Genomic DNA, 13,396 nt, shown 5'->3' with positions numbered 1-13,396 from the left:
GATACCAGAGTCCGTACATGTTTTTACTTTGGATACAGAAATATTTTTCATGTTTGAGGGTTGGTCGCTTGGTTTCATTTGAGAAAAATCTTAAAGCTTAAACCCCGTACATTGATCATTTAGACCAGTTGTCCCCAAACATTTTGGCTTGAGACCATTTCAGTCAGTGTTGTCTTAGAAATTAATGGTTTTTAGAGAACTCAAGACTTTACTTCAAAAATAATAAAGCAAAAAAGTCAGAAAACAAAAAATAAACAATTTTGGGATAATTACCCCCCCTTTAAAAATACACTAATTAATCCTTATGATCCCTTGCTTCAAATTTACAACTTTAGGGAGGGAGGGCCCATTATTGTTTCAACATAATGTCCCCATCCACAAAACCAGATCCAATGAAATGGCAATCAAAGGTCTATGAGGGAGAATTTGAATGGCCTGCACAGAGCCCTGACCTCAAGCCCATCCCCCAGCTTTGAACACTGAGCCAACGTCATCCAGCATCAGTGTCGGACCTCACAGATGCTCTAAACTGAAGTAAACCCCCGCAGCCAGGATCCGCAATCTTGTTGAAGACTGGAAACTCATAGGTTCAACACTCTTAGCTTATCAAACAAGGGCATTCAATTCTGTTTGCTGTTTTTAAAATAAATCTTTTTATTATCATTTCTCAATTCCACTCTGTCAAACTTGAACCCTTCTATTGGTTCTTGTATAAAAAATGAACAACTGATTGTTAATCGGAGGCAAAGATAATCAATAAATGCAAGTATAGGAAGCTGTACGGATGCTACTCAGAAACACACAAATCAGTTCTCTTCATATGCATATCACTTAGAAACCGGTAATACACAGCACAGTGACAGCATGAACTCACACCACTAGACTTCCACAGTCCTTACTGGCTGGTCTGGTGTCTCTGCCAGCATGGTTTGTTCAGCGTTATCGGTGTTTGCCATAGCGGTTTAAACGTCTGTAGAGGAAGCGGATCCTCTTCTCCAAGTTGTGTTTCTCCAGAGTCATCATTCTGTCACCCACCATTTTCTTCTTCCTAATTAGACACTGCAGTTCATTACCTTTGAAACCCCTCAGCCAGCAGGGGCCCACGATGAGGTCTTTGGGATGAGCTTTAAAATCTCCTGCAGAAACAAAGTGAGGAGATCAATTTATGCAAACCAAGTGAAAAGTGTGAGAAATGGCACAGTTGGTGAAAAGTTAGGAACTGGGATAACGATCAAAACTCGGCAAAGACCCACCTGAGCCAGGAACTTAAACTGGTCTTGCATTTTTGTGCCCATACTCAAGTAAATACACCTCAGTCAGGATTGTTGAACATTGGCAGAGAACAAACGAGTGCACCCTAAAAAGGACATGCTGCCCAAAAAACTTTGCCACTCTATCACATTTAGGACACATGCCATTCAAAAACACGTCTCAAACTGTCGAGTGTAGTTACATCTTTGTAGTAACTGAAGAGAGCAACAAACTGCAAAGTAATTTCACTGCAGCTGCTGCAGGTTGCCAGACTCCAGCAAGTTAGTGGATACTACAACGCGTTCAGCTGGTGGTCATCAAAATCATGTAATTCAAAGACAACAAATTGATCTGACAGGTGCGGCAGACCAACCAGGTGACTTGTGCATGAACTTGCCCGCATGCAACTGTCTGATTATTATAACTGAAAGCAGCAACACAGTGACATCCTTAGCTTAGTGAGCTGCTGTTAGTGATGTGACGTTCTGTATTGAGGCTTCGAAGCGTGTGCCGAGTAGGGGAGGGGGCGTTTCCGCGATGCGAGTATCGAGGCTTGCGTCATTTAGGGGAGGAGCTGAAAATGATGACGTCCGAAACCTCGCTGCCCGGCTGTACCACGTGACTGATTCAGGAAGTGGTTCGGATTTTGCCGTGAGTTTTGACAGCGATATAAACCCCTCAGGCTCCATTCAAAATGTGGGTGTTTGATGGAGAGTTGCGGTCAGTGACAGTTTGGATAGAATTAGAGAGTTAGAGTAAATAATCATTTCCATCATATATATATATATATATATATATACACATACATACATACATACACACAGCATACTGCCATCACTACAATATACATGTTTTGCATACTTCTTTATTTTGCTGATTTGCCAAATCAGCATCTGTTTGTAAATCCATCTTCTCTACTGTATCAACCCTCTCCACCCGCTCAAAGCTGTGCCAATATAACTTTATGATCTAAATCCAGTTGTGTTGGTTTCTTTACTTGAAAACCTTCGTTTTCATGCAGCTGTCTCAGCTGACAAGGAAATCAGCAGCTTACTAGCATGCGAGTCAGCTGCTGTAGCAGCTTTGACAACAACTCTCCCCATTACACTTTGGGGGATGTTTCTTATTAAAAATATTTGAAAAAATACTAGACATTGTAGTTTTAATCAGTTAAATAAAAGTCCATGGATGCAGAGCACAGCCTAAAAGTTGTGTACTGGAATGAGACAGCCAACCTGAAACTGTCTTCATTCACCAAGACCACATAAATAAACAGTGGGGCAAATTCTCCAATCTCTAACAGCCTTGAACTAGTTCATGACATTTACCTAAGATGCCAATGTTATCATAAACTCCGAACATGCTCCTCTTCTCAGTCCACCTGTCCACCTTCTTCAGTGGAGGAATGGCATGCATCCTGATCTGACAGCATGAACCTGAAGACAAACATTGTTTCAAGTCAGTATTCAGTATATTTTGCACTTATGTTACAAGTAGTGCTGCTACAATTAGTAGATTAAATGATTCATCAAGCCACATGAATCACAACAACTTAAAAAGACAAACCGTGTAAGCCATTAATCAATCAAAAATGCCAAAGAGCTACTGGTTCCAGTTTCTAATACTGAAATGACATTTTATTTTTACTTTGACAAGTTAAAAAGCAGTATTTTTATTTATACTGAATTTTGGAATGAAGCTTTTATAAGTAATTGAGTATTCAGAAAATGCGGTAAAAGTAGTTTTTGCTATGTAAAGGATCCGAGTACTTCCTCCACCACTGAACAAAAGCCTGTACTGTGAATGATAGTATTGCTGCAGCATACACACATAAAACAAATTGGTTTACACGGTACAGTGGTCTTGAAACCAGCAACAGTACTCACCAGTAGAAAAGGTCCTGGCTGTGTGGAGCAGGGTCCCAGCAGACTGACAGAAAGACGCTCCAGCTCTCAGTAAACCTCCCAGTACAGACATGGCCTACGTTTTCAACAATAAATAAGTACTCTTAATAAAAAGGTCACATATATACAAAGGTAAAATGGCAACTTAACGCTTATTAACAATGGTTTTATAATCTGTATCACGTTCATCACATTAATTTCATTAGCTTTTCAAGCAACATTACCTTTACCGTGACCCTTAGCATTAGCCAGCAAATGAGCGACCTCAGAGTCCGTATTATGAAAATTACCTGTTCCCAAGTCAGTCGTCAATCTTATGTCAATAGAGTTATTTGTTGTTATTACAACAAATCATAAATCAAAGCTTCATGCAGAGATATGACACTAAATATACACTATTGAGAACTCATCATGCTGCAAACTCTCTCCTCCATCTTTTTTGTGTCCCACAATTCAAAGCGCCGCTACCGTATTGTCGTTAGACCTGCGCAACGGACCCTATTTAAAAACAAGCTATCACTAGATTTTTCACCCAGCAGAGGGAGGCAGCGGTACCGGAAGATCAAGTAATAATACTCGAGTTGATTTCATCTGATCTTTAGAATGCAACATAAAGTGCATTCAAGAATTTACACAATTCCTGTGCAGAGAGGCGTACTGAGCCCATATATGTAAATCAAAAACAGCTAATGTTCAATTTTCTGGAATTAGATTAAGAGGACAAAAGTCAGACAATTCTAAAAATACACACAAAAACATGTATATTAAACTACATAACTGAAACATCCTGGAATTTCTTATTAACAGCACAAAAAAAGCATCACTAAAGGCAGGCAAGACAGAGATGTGTAAACAATGTAAAATTTACAGAGGCTGCAGCTGACAAACACACACATTACAGCAAAATGAGATCCTGCACAGTGTTCGCCCACAGTGTAGTGCACACAGTATGTTTCAAGGCAACACAGTGGTTGTTGATGTTCTCCTCTGGCCATTGAGTTTCAACAGTCTTCCACAATCTGCTTGAGGTTCAACTTCTGTGCTCATGAGTAGCCAGTACTTCTTCCATCATTCCAGAAAAGCATACATTTAGAAAATCAACTAGCTTGTAATATGGCAAGCTGACTCAGACCGGCTAGATCTTATGCATTATATTTTATGCAACCGTAACAGAAATATATGTTAAATCAAGGTAAACCACATGTCACTGGGTAAAAAAAAAAAAAAAAAAAATCAATTTTAGAACAGCATTTAGTCATGACTTTTTTCAAATAATGAAATGCCATATTTGCATTGTTGTAATGCTTTGCTAGAAAATGAAGGTGATAAAGAAAATAAGTAACTCCTTACCCAATGAATATCTTGGACCCATTTAATGAATATATTTATATATCATCCCTTAAGTACTACTGTGTACTGAAGGATGGTGTTCCTTTTGAATTAGGTCTCTTGCAACCATTATCAGTTATTCAATTACATACTGCAGTGAGAAACATGAGTACAGTGGAACTGATGTGGATTTTTGGCATCTACAGTACTTATAATGTGTTTTATGTTAGGTGAACTAAGAATTTGTTGGATTTCATTGCTACAAAAGTAAAAAACTGATCTTACTGATCAGCTTTAATCAGTTTTGCTGCTGAATATTTAGTGGGAACACAAACACGAAGCCCTGCAGACATCCAGTTTTTACTCTCTCTCTTAGTCTCTCGCTCTTTCTCTTTCTCATACGTGCACACACAGACTGATACTTTCAGTCTTACTGTTGTAATGTGCTAAGTGGAATATTTTGTCATTTTCAAAGAAATGGGTGCAGCAAAACTGATCTTTGACTTTATCTTGGTAAGACATCTCTGAGTGTGTGGAAATTTAAACCAGACAAAACATAATTAAACATTAGATTCCATTCAACATTAACGCAACACACTCCAATACTCTGTGCAGACAAAGGTTACTGTCTTACAATAAGTATGCAGGCTATGTTTGCACTCTTCATTTGAACTTTTGCATGTATAAATAAAAGATACTAAAGTAAAATCATTTAATAAGAACTCAATAAGAATAAGAAGAGGGAAAGAAGGCAAAAGGATTTTTAGAATACACCTAACATCTGCTAAAGTGATACAAAAAAGGGAAAATCAACTGATATTGTCACCAAATAGCAAGCCAGATGCATATTCCAGAAAAACTACTATTGAGCATTTACTGCATCTTAGATAAGCAGTCATGTTCTCATGCTGAACAAAAGCGCTGCACAAAGTGCTGACATAAGAATATTTAAAATATTCTCAGAAGAGCAGCACTTTTTTCACCACTCTGCTTCCTTTGCCAGTAAAACGTGGTGGAACATTATATTTCATCACCTATACATATGAACAAGAATATCATGATATAACTATCACCGTTATTCTAAATAAACCATAGAACTGTTTAAAATAATCCAGAAAATCCTAAATAACTTTACTGAAGGTTAATATTGATGTAAGATTATAAAACAACAGCTACAGCTGTGATGAGAAAAGAACATTCAGTGAGATCTGGGCTTGGGAACAAACTACTCACTTGCTGAACAGCTACAAAAGAAATCTGATTTGACTATTTTCCATGCTCATCCTTATTAACATAGTCATCTGCATCCCTTCAAGCTCAAACTCTGTTGTTTCCATATGAGGGGCATTTTCCTTCACAGTCACTTCACCTCATATTCAGATACAGAGGACGTGACTAAACATCAGCTGTAGGACAGACCACCTCACAGTGAGTGACACACACATGCCCCCAACACTGAGCTTCACTTTGAGCATTTTACTTACTGTAATTTTATATTTTTTTTGTGAGGAAACACCAAGCTGATGCCACAGCCTGAAACAAAAATGACACAGATTTACATTTGAAGGCTGGCAGTGGTTGATGTGAGAAGGAAGTCCTGGGTGGATGAGATGAAACGATTAAATTTACGGTATCACTCAGCCAGCAGTCACATGGCTGATACCAAGGAAAATGTCTCCACAAGTTGAAGAAAAACAGTTCTATGGTTTCACCCACACATTCTCAGGTGTATCTATCTATCCATGTGACTTCATATCTGTACATTATCGGTCTAACCAGCTATCTGTCTGTCTGTCTGTCAATATGTTTGGCTAAAGAAGGTTTTCCACAACATTTATAATGTTCAAGTTCAAACTTTACACAACTACAGTGCTCAGTGATAGTGCTTTTCCTTCTTTGTATATTTATCTTTAAACACAATCTTTTATTTAATTTCACATTCATTCTTTTCTTTATCATGAACTGAAAAGTTTCCTCCAGTGTTTGCTAAAAAGTGCTTGTCTAGAAAGTTTATACATTTTAATGAGACCCTGAAGTTGTTTTACTATATTATACATTCAGGAGATGTGCTGGAAAGGATAGATAGATAGATAGATAGATAGATAGATAGATAGATAGATAGAGAGAGAGAGAGACTGCAATATTACAGTAACTAGTGAAAAAAACATAAAATATAAGTAACTAGCAAGTGTTAACTAAAACATTAGGTTAAAACCATAAGAAACCATATTAACTAGTATTATTCTGTGCATGGTTAGTGCAGGTCTAGTGGGCATTATATATTGCTTTGCAATGATATAGTGATTAAATAGAATTGCAAAAATTGCACAAAATATTGGGAACAACCATACATTAAAGTTCTTAGTTATGCCACTTATTATACTGAAGACACACTGCTATCAGTGCAGAGCCAGCACTAATTATAAAACAAAAATATGGCATTTGTTTAGTGCTACTGTCACAGAGGCCGTGTCTACTTTTTCTAGAATCCACATAAATATAGTTATAACACATCAGTGAAAAATGACATAGCATCTGATATCCACACAGTAACACATAACAACACTAATGACAAACACAGAGAAAAACAAGTCAATAATCTAAAAACCTAATAGAGTGGATAGATCTATATACAGTAATTATATTATATTATATTATATTAGAGTACTGAAGTAATTATTAAAAAACCATATATTTCCTAACTCCACATAAAGTGGAGTAAGTAGTTCTCGCCATCTTCACATCATTAGGTGAACAATTGGTATGTTTCTATCTATAACAGCTGTTGGAAGGTCACAATATGCTAACCCCTGGACATAGGAATAAAGCTTACCTCTCACACTAAGGTGGCATATTTGAAACATATTAAAGCTCCAAACACTGCTTGAGGTTGTATGACGGCCCCGCCTCCCTTCGGACAGCCAGCCGGTTTTGTATGGCATAACACAGTCAGATGGTCAACCAGACAGAGCCTCTGACCGCAGCCGTGAGAAGGCTCTCTACCTCCCAAATAAAAACAACCTGCAGTTTATTGTCGCAGCTTCCTCCTTAAACCCTCAGATGTTACAGTACTGAGAAACTTTTATAAGCCAGGATACTCTGGCTCTTTGAGGAAGTGTTAAATTTTGTCTGAAATAACCAATGAAAGCTGTGTCACTGGACACTTAAGACCATATTTGTTTTGCACAGTATTTAGTTGACATAAGATTTAATTAAGGATAGGATATTTAAAGAATAGTGTATATTATGTAACAAGTAAATAACTGGATATTTTAGATAAAATCCTTGTCTGATATAACTTTCTAAACACCGCCTCCCTTCGGACAGCCAGCCGGTTTTGTATGGCATAACACAGTCAGATGGTCAACCAGACAGAGCCTCTGACCGCAGCCGTGAGAAGGCTCTCTGTTCCTCTTATTGCCTCGGTTTTTATAGGGTTCTGGTCAGTGATTTTTGTCCTCTCATCCAACCAGATGCTGCAGTTTGTAGTTGATACCTTATTTAGCATGCAAAATCATATTGTTCTGAAGTACTACATATTTTATACTGTCAGTCCAAGTACACTTCTCATAATCGGCCTCCACCCCACTGTGATCCAGTGTCATATACACACACTCCTGCAGTTCCTCATTTTAGGGATGTGTGTCTGCTTCCTCTTGTGTGATTCTGTACTTTTCACATTGTTAGATGTAAAATTACTTTCCCCCATCTTTTCAATACAACCATTTCATATTTTATTTAACACATTCACTAATGATTATTTCAAACAAAACACACATAAATCATTTTATGATTATCTTTACTTATTAAAAGCTTAACTTTTCTAAGCATTCTGCCACAGCATTTTAATAATAATTCCTTTGTCCTCTCCAACCTCCCCTGGAACTTCTTCTTTCTCCTCTGCCTTCTCTGTATCTCGGTGCTCTTTGAGGCCCGTACTTACAGCCTTGTTGACACAGCCTCATTAGTCTGATGAAGTTCAGTAATAACAATACATTTCACTGCCAACTTAAATCTATGCATTACCTAAACATTTGAATGTTAAAGTATTTACAGTAAATTACAATGCATATCTTTCCATTCAATCAAATATGCTAACATACAAGGTGTTAAACAAATGCTTGACTGGCAGTGTAGGCCTGTTTTTACTGTAGTGACTGTGCTATAAGAACTGACGACAAGGAAAGCAAAGAAGCGAGAATGGAGTGGATGATTCACTTTCATGAATAGCCACTAGAACAAAATATCATGTTACTAAATGGTCTTGTTCCCATACTGCTGATGATCATGATGATGCTAAGAGCTGAGAGATAACCAGTGGTTGTAAACGCAACTGACTGGCAGTGACGAAAGAGTGACAGGGTGTTTTTGTTGTAGTTTTGTCATCTCGGTTTCAAACCAGAGCTTCCGTGAATGACACAATATATTTTTGTAAACAAGTAGTATTCAGTGCAGTATGTGGAGAATATTTATAATGCAGTTTAGTGTTTATTTGGCACAACAGCGTTTCTATAAAGCAGCTCTATTATTTTAAGGTACAACAAAATTCAAGCAATTCTTACAGATTGAACTATTCATGGTCCTGTACAATGCATTTTACCTTGAGTATGCTTTGGCTTTCAAAATAATATTGTTACATAATGATTGCACTTGTTGTGAAGAAAGAAACAGAATGAAGTAGAGAGAATCCGTGGGAGGAAGTGGGTCTCCCTGTTTACACCTCTGTCTTACAGTTTCCAGGTTGACAAAGCCAGACCGCATCAAAGCTTGGCTTGTAGCTGAAGTCACGTGATTAGCAGAGGAACTACCAATCACTCCACCCACTGTCCCCATCAGTACCTCATATATATGCCTGATCAACACAACTCGCAAAGACGTATCACAGAACACGTCAAGCAGAGAGAGACAGGCTTTAGGAAGTGATAAAAACACATTCACACAGGTAAAAGCCATTATTGTGAAATTAATAGAGTTACTGGAAGAACGGTGCAGAGAAAAAACTGAAATTCTGATCAAAAACAAAAGCAACAAAATGGTGTTTCTGGAGTGTTTCATCATGGGGCTGATTGCCTTTCTTATGACAGGTAACCTTTTTTATTTAACTTAATCACTTAACCTTGATTTGCAATTAAATATACATTCACCTTTTACATTAGACAGACTTTGTTTTACATTAGACAAATGTTTATTGCAAATTTTTTGAAATATTTATTGTATATTTTTTCCACAGGAGCTCGATGTGAGGTCATTGAGGTGTTTGCTGAAGCAGGCTCTCAGGCTGTCTTACCTTGTAAATCTAACACTTTGTTTCCCACACCTTCCACTATCGTCTGGAGTAAAGACAATGAAGGGTAAGATACAACTTTTTATCTTATTTCTCACTTGTCTGTGTTGTTTTCCCTGTCCACTGTCCAGCTCCAAACACACACACATCCTTGCATTTTCCTTCATGCCATGTTCATCTATCCCTTAACTTCAAAACAAAACCTGCTGATGACACTGTACTGTTGTGACACCTCCATCCACAGCACTGTTTGGAGAAAGCAAAAGAGCGGTCTGCAGTACTGGGGTTCTAATTGGGTAAAGAAAGGAATCCAACGGGTACAATGCCCCCACTACCAGTTTGAAAGAGGTGACTACAGCCTTCAAATCAATGACTTGAAGGAGAATGATGGAGGGGTTTACTCCTGCAGAGTGACACTTGGAAACATTGTTTCTGAAAACGTGGTCAGACTCAGAATCATTAAAGGTAATAAACTACACAGCCTTGAAACCACTGATGATTTGAATATCTGCTCCAACCACTCCAGAGATTTTGTTGTCGAATGTATTAAATCATTTTAGAAGATTCAAATATTAAATAGAATGCAGATGAAGCACAGGTAGAGCAAACTCATAGTACTTCCATCAGATAGTGAAAATTGAAAATGTTAAACTTTTTTAGCCTGTATTATTCGGTATATGGTGAGCGAATGAAATGCAAAATAGAAAATGAATACTTTACACAAACATTCCCCTGAATCAAGAGCTAGCAGGCCTTTATTGTAGTGTAAATCTGAATCAGAAATAAGCTGTGATACTGTATGTCATTAATTAATCTCATCCTCACCTGTATCTGTTCCAGTGTCCGTCTCCCAGTCATTTCCCATATGGGGGAGCGACGTTTCAGTCACTTGTGACGTGACTCCTTGGCCATATGGGGCTTCTGTTCAGTGGATGCTGAACAACAACCTATTTGTATCTCGGAGTATCATCTCAAACAGAAATACCCCTAAAAGCACTGTGAGGGAAAAGGCAACTGCAAGGCTGACGGGAAACTGGACCTGCGTCGTGGGCTTTAAAGGCAAAGAGGGGCGAGCTTCAGCAGTTCTGTCTGTGCAAGGTGACATGTTAAGGAAAAAAAAAAAGACTAAAATATTGTAAAAGAAAAATGGGCTGTTAAGATATATTTTCACAGTTACTTCTTTTAACGCTTGTCTCTTTTCTTTATTACCCTTAAAGGATTCATCCAACCATCCACCGACAACACCAAGGTGTATGTTGCTGTGGGGTCTGCAGTCACACTCCCCTGTGTCTTCTCCCCTGGTTTAACCCCATCTTCACCAGGCTGGGAGAAACTAAAACCCGGGTCTCTTTTTAAACCTATTCCTGGCCATCTTCCTCTGTCTTTCTCTCAATCCTTGTCATCGTCTCAGCATTCCTGGGACAGGTCTGCCAGTTTGAAAGAGGTTGGGTTTGAGGACGAGGGCAGGTACAGATGCTCTGGGACCCTGCAAGGACAAAGGCTGACTCGAAATATGCAGCTTGTTGTTGCCAAAAGTAAGCATGAGAAAGTACCAGGATTCTGTTTAGGTTTGAGTAACAATCTGCTCAATCTTTATTTTTTCCAACGATAATAAATTATATTGTTTTGTTTTTCTGTCAGTCAACAGCAACATATCAAAGAAAAAAGGGTCTGTGACGCTGACTTGCCAACTGTCTGACACCACCGAGGTCACCGACTATGAATGGGTTCAAGTGACCTATGATGTCAACGGTACTCAGTCAGTTGGGTCCAGCCACAAGGGGAAGACTTTAAGTATCAGCAGCATGTCGGAGGAGAAAAGAAGCGAGTGGACATGTCGGTTTTATGGGAAAGGAGGCATTTTGGGAAACATAACATATCACGTTCCACTGATGAGTAGGTTTTGTCCTCTGACTTTCATATGCTATAAACATACTCAAAACAGTGTTGATGTCTATACAAAATCTCATACTGTGGCTTTACATTACATGTTTTCCTCACAGGTGGTCTGAGTGGACAAAAACAAACAAACTCTTCACACAACACTGCTGCCGTGATCGGGCTCAGTTTTCTCCTGGTTATCCTGCTACTGATTCTGGCTCAGATGTACAAGAACCACCAAAGGGTAAAAAAGTTTATAGTTCATCTGAAGAACCATTTTACTCTATGTTCAATTTGTGTGTAAAATTATGAAAAAGTAAAGAGATAAGTTGTATGCGATCATTTCAAATTCCAAAATGTTTTCCACATGTGATGCAAAATCTTGAAAAAATTGAGATAGTTTTTTTTTTTTCAAGATAAGTCTCTTGATTTCAGACAATGCTTTGCATCAGCTTTGCTGGAAATACTGATGGACGATACTGATGTTTCATTTTATACAAAAAACAAGAATAAAAAAAAGATCGATACAAGATTAAGATGACCTGAAATGAATTAACAGACATATATGTGCACATTTATACATTTGAAATTTAATTCAACATCATGTTGCTTATGCTAACAGTTCTGCATTTCTTTCCCTGCAGAGGAAAAAGGCCTTTCAGTACCCTGCAATGGAGACAATTGTTCATAACATTTCCAATGAACGGGAGGAGAGAGCAAAGCGCCAAGTGAAAAAGTAAAGATGGATTAAAACAGTGGCATCGCAGGAAGAATTTCACAGTGCTAAACTGAAATCTATCTTGTTCATGCCTGCAGTATACTGGGAGACTCTTTTTTGCACAGGTGTTGTAAATATTGAGCAGATGTTGTAGCAGCACTGTTATCATTGTTTCAAAAATATATATAACTGAACTATTGTATATTATATAGTATATTATCCTGTTTAATTCAGTTGTAAAGCTTTTTAAATGTTCTATAAGGATTTGCATGTATAATATATATTTGGAATAAAGTGTGTTACAAATAAAGTGTATTTAACTAAAATAAATCTGGCTTTATTTATTACATTTAATACAATTTGACTCTTGGGTCAGTGAGAGGGGAAAATGATTACAGATATAAATAAAATATGAAGTACTTTATTAAAAAAAAACAGTTGTCTATTTACACGAAACACTGGCCATGTGTATATGTATTATTTAAAAAAATAACAATTTTACATTAATTACACAATCTTTAGTGAGCATAAATTCAGAGTGAACCTTAATGTCGACAGCAAATTTGATGCTTGCTGAGCTGCAGCATCCAGGAACATTTGTGCAAAGACGTCTGTTTATTCTTTGTTCTTTTGTGAGCTTCAGCATTTAATGAAGGAGCTAATGGTCCTCCGACTTTCACATTCATAGCCTGAATTGTGAGTTAATTTAATGACTGCCTGTGATCTCAGATTGTTGAGTTTAGGATCCACTCAGTGACAACAGAACTCTGCACTGTGTGTAGTACAGCCTCAGAGCTACACCTCACTACAAGCCCCATCTTCATGCGCTTGAGAGAAGTCCAAATAGGCCAAAGATCGGCTGATACCTTCAAGAAGTCCTTCTTCACCAGGTTGTATATGATCCATGACTTCATCGTCATCAAAGCACCAGCCTGACCAGTCCACATTTACACCATCCAAAAAGGCAACACTAAAGAAAGAGAGAGAGGTCAAAAGGTCAAACGGGTTACATACATATATATATATATA

The 13,396-nt window shown here is 37.9% G+C and overlaps 3 protein-coding genes across 4 annotated transcripts in view; 1 reads left to right on the top strand and 2 right to left on the bottom strand.

The window, feature by feature from the left end:
- Positions 1-629: 629 nt before the first annotated feature.
- mrpl51 (mitochondrial ribosomal protein L51) lies at positions 630-3,638 on the bottom strand. Of its 2 annotated transcripts, none has more exons than XM_020610884.1 (4): positions 3,380-3,638; positions 3,138-3,231; positions 2,580-2,687; positions 630-1,136 (listed from the first exon to the last, which is right to left on the bottom strand). In XM_020610884.1, exons 1-4 carry the CDS (start codon positions 3,398-3,400, stop codon positions 940-942), a joined length of 420 nt encoding a protein of 139 aa, XP_020466540.1. In that variant the 5' UTR covers positions 3,401-3,638; the 3' UTR covers positions 630-939. The 2 variants fall into 2 exon arrangements, with proteins under 2 accessions (XP_020466540.1, XP_020466541.1); XM_020610885.1 differs by having other exon boundaries at positions 3,446-3,638.
- A 5,769-nt stretch (positions 3,639-9,407) lies between these two features.
- lag3 (lymphocyte activating 3) lies at positions 9,408-12,591 on the top strand. The gene is made up of 8 exons (XM_020610923.1): positions 9,408-9,568; positions 9,715-9,835; positions 10,013-10,233; positions 10,609-10,866; positions 10,986-11,303; positions 11,410-11,664; positions 11,772-11,893; positions 12,294-12,591. The coding sequence occupies exons 1-8, from the start codon at positions 9,517-9,519 to the stop codon at positions 12,387-12,389; spliced, it is 1,443 nt and encodes a 480-aa protein (XP_020466579.1). The 5' UTR covers positions 9,408-9,516; the 3' UTR covers positions 12,390-12,591.
- Positions 12,592-12,981: 390 nt separating this feature from the next.
- The window catches only part of plekhg6 (pleckstrin homology domain containing, family G (with RhoGef domain) member 6), a 3,024-nt gene continuing 2,609 nt past the window's right edge, over positions 12,982-13,396 (bottom strand). Inside the window, exon 2 of the mRNA XM_020610939.1 lies at positions 12,982-13,337. Coding sequence (XP_020466595.1) covers positions 13,163-13,337 — 175 coding nt within the window. The 3' untranslated portion in view covers positions 12,982-13,162. The remainder of the gene's footprint in view (positions 13,338-13,396) is intronic.

The sequence above is a fragment of the Monopterus albus genome, unplaced genomic scaffold (genome assembly GCF_001952655.1).
Source record: "Monopterus albus unplaced genomic scaffold, M_albus_1.0 scaffold107.1, whole genome shotgun sequence".
Lineage (NCBI taxonomy): Eukaryota > Metazoa > Chordata > Actinopteri > Synbranchiformes > Synbranchidae > Monopterus > Monopterus albus.
This window is presented reverse-complemented; position numbering and strand designations above follow the sequence as displayed.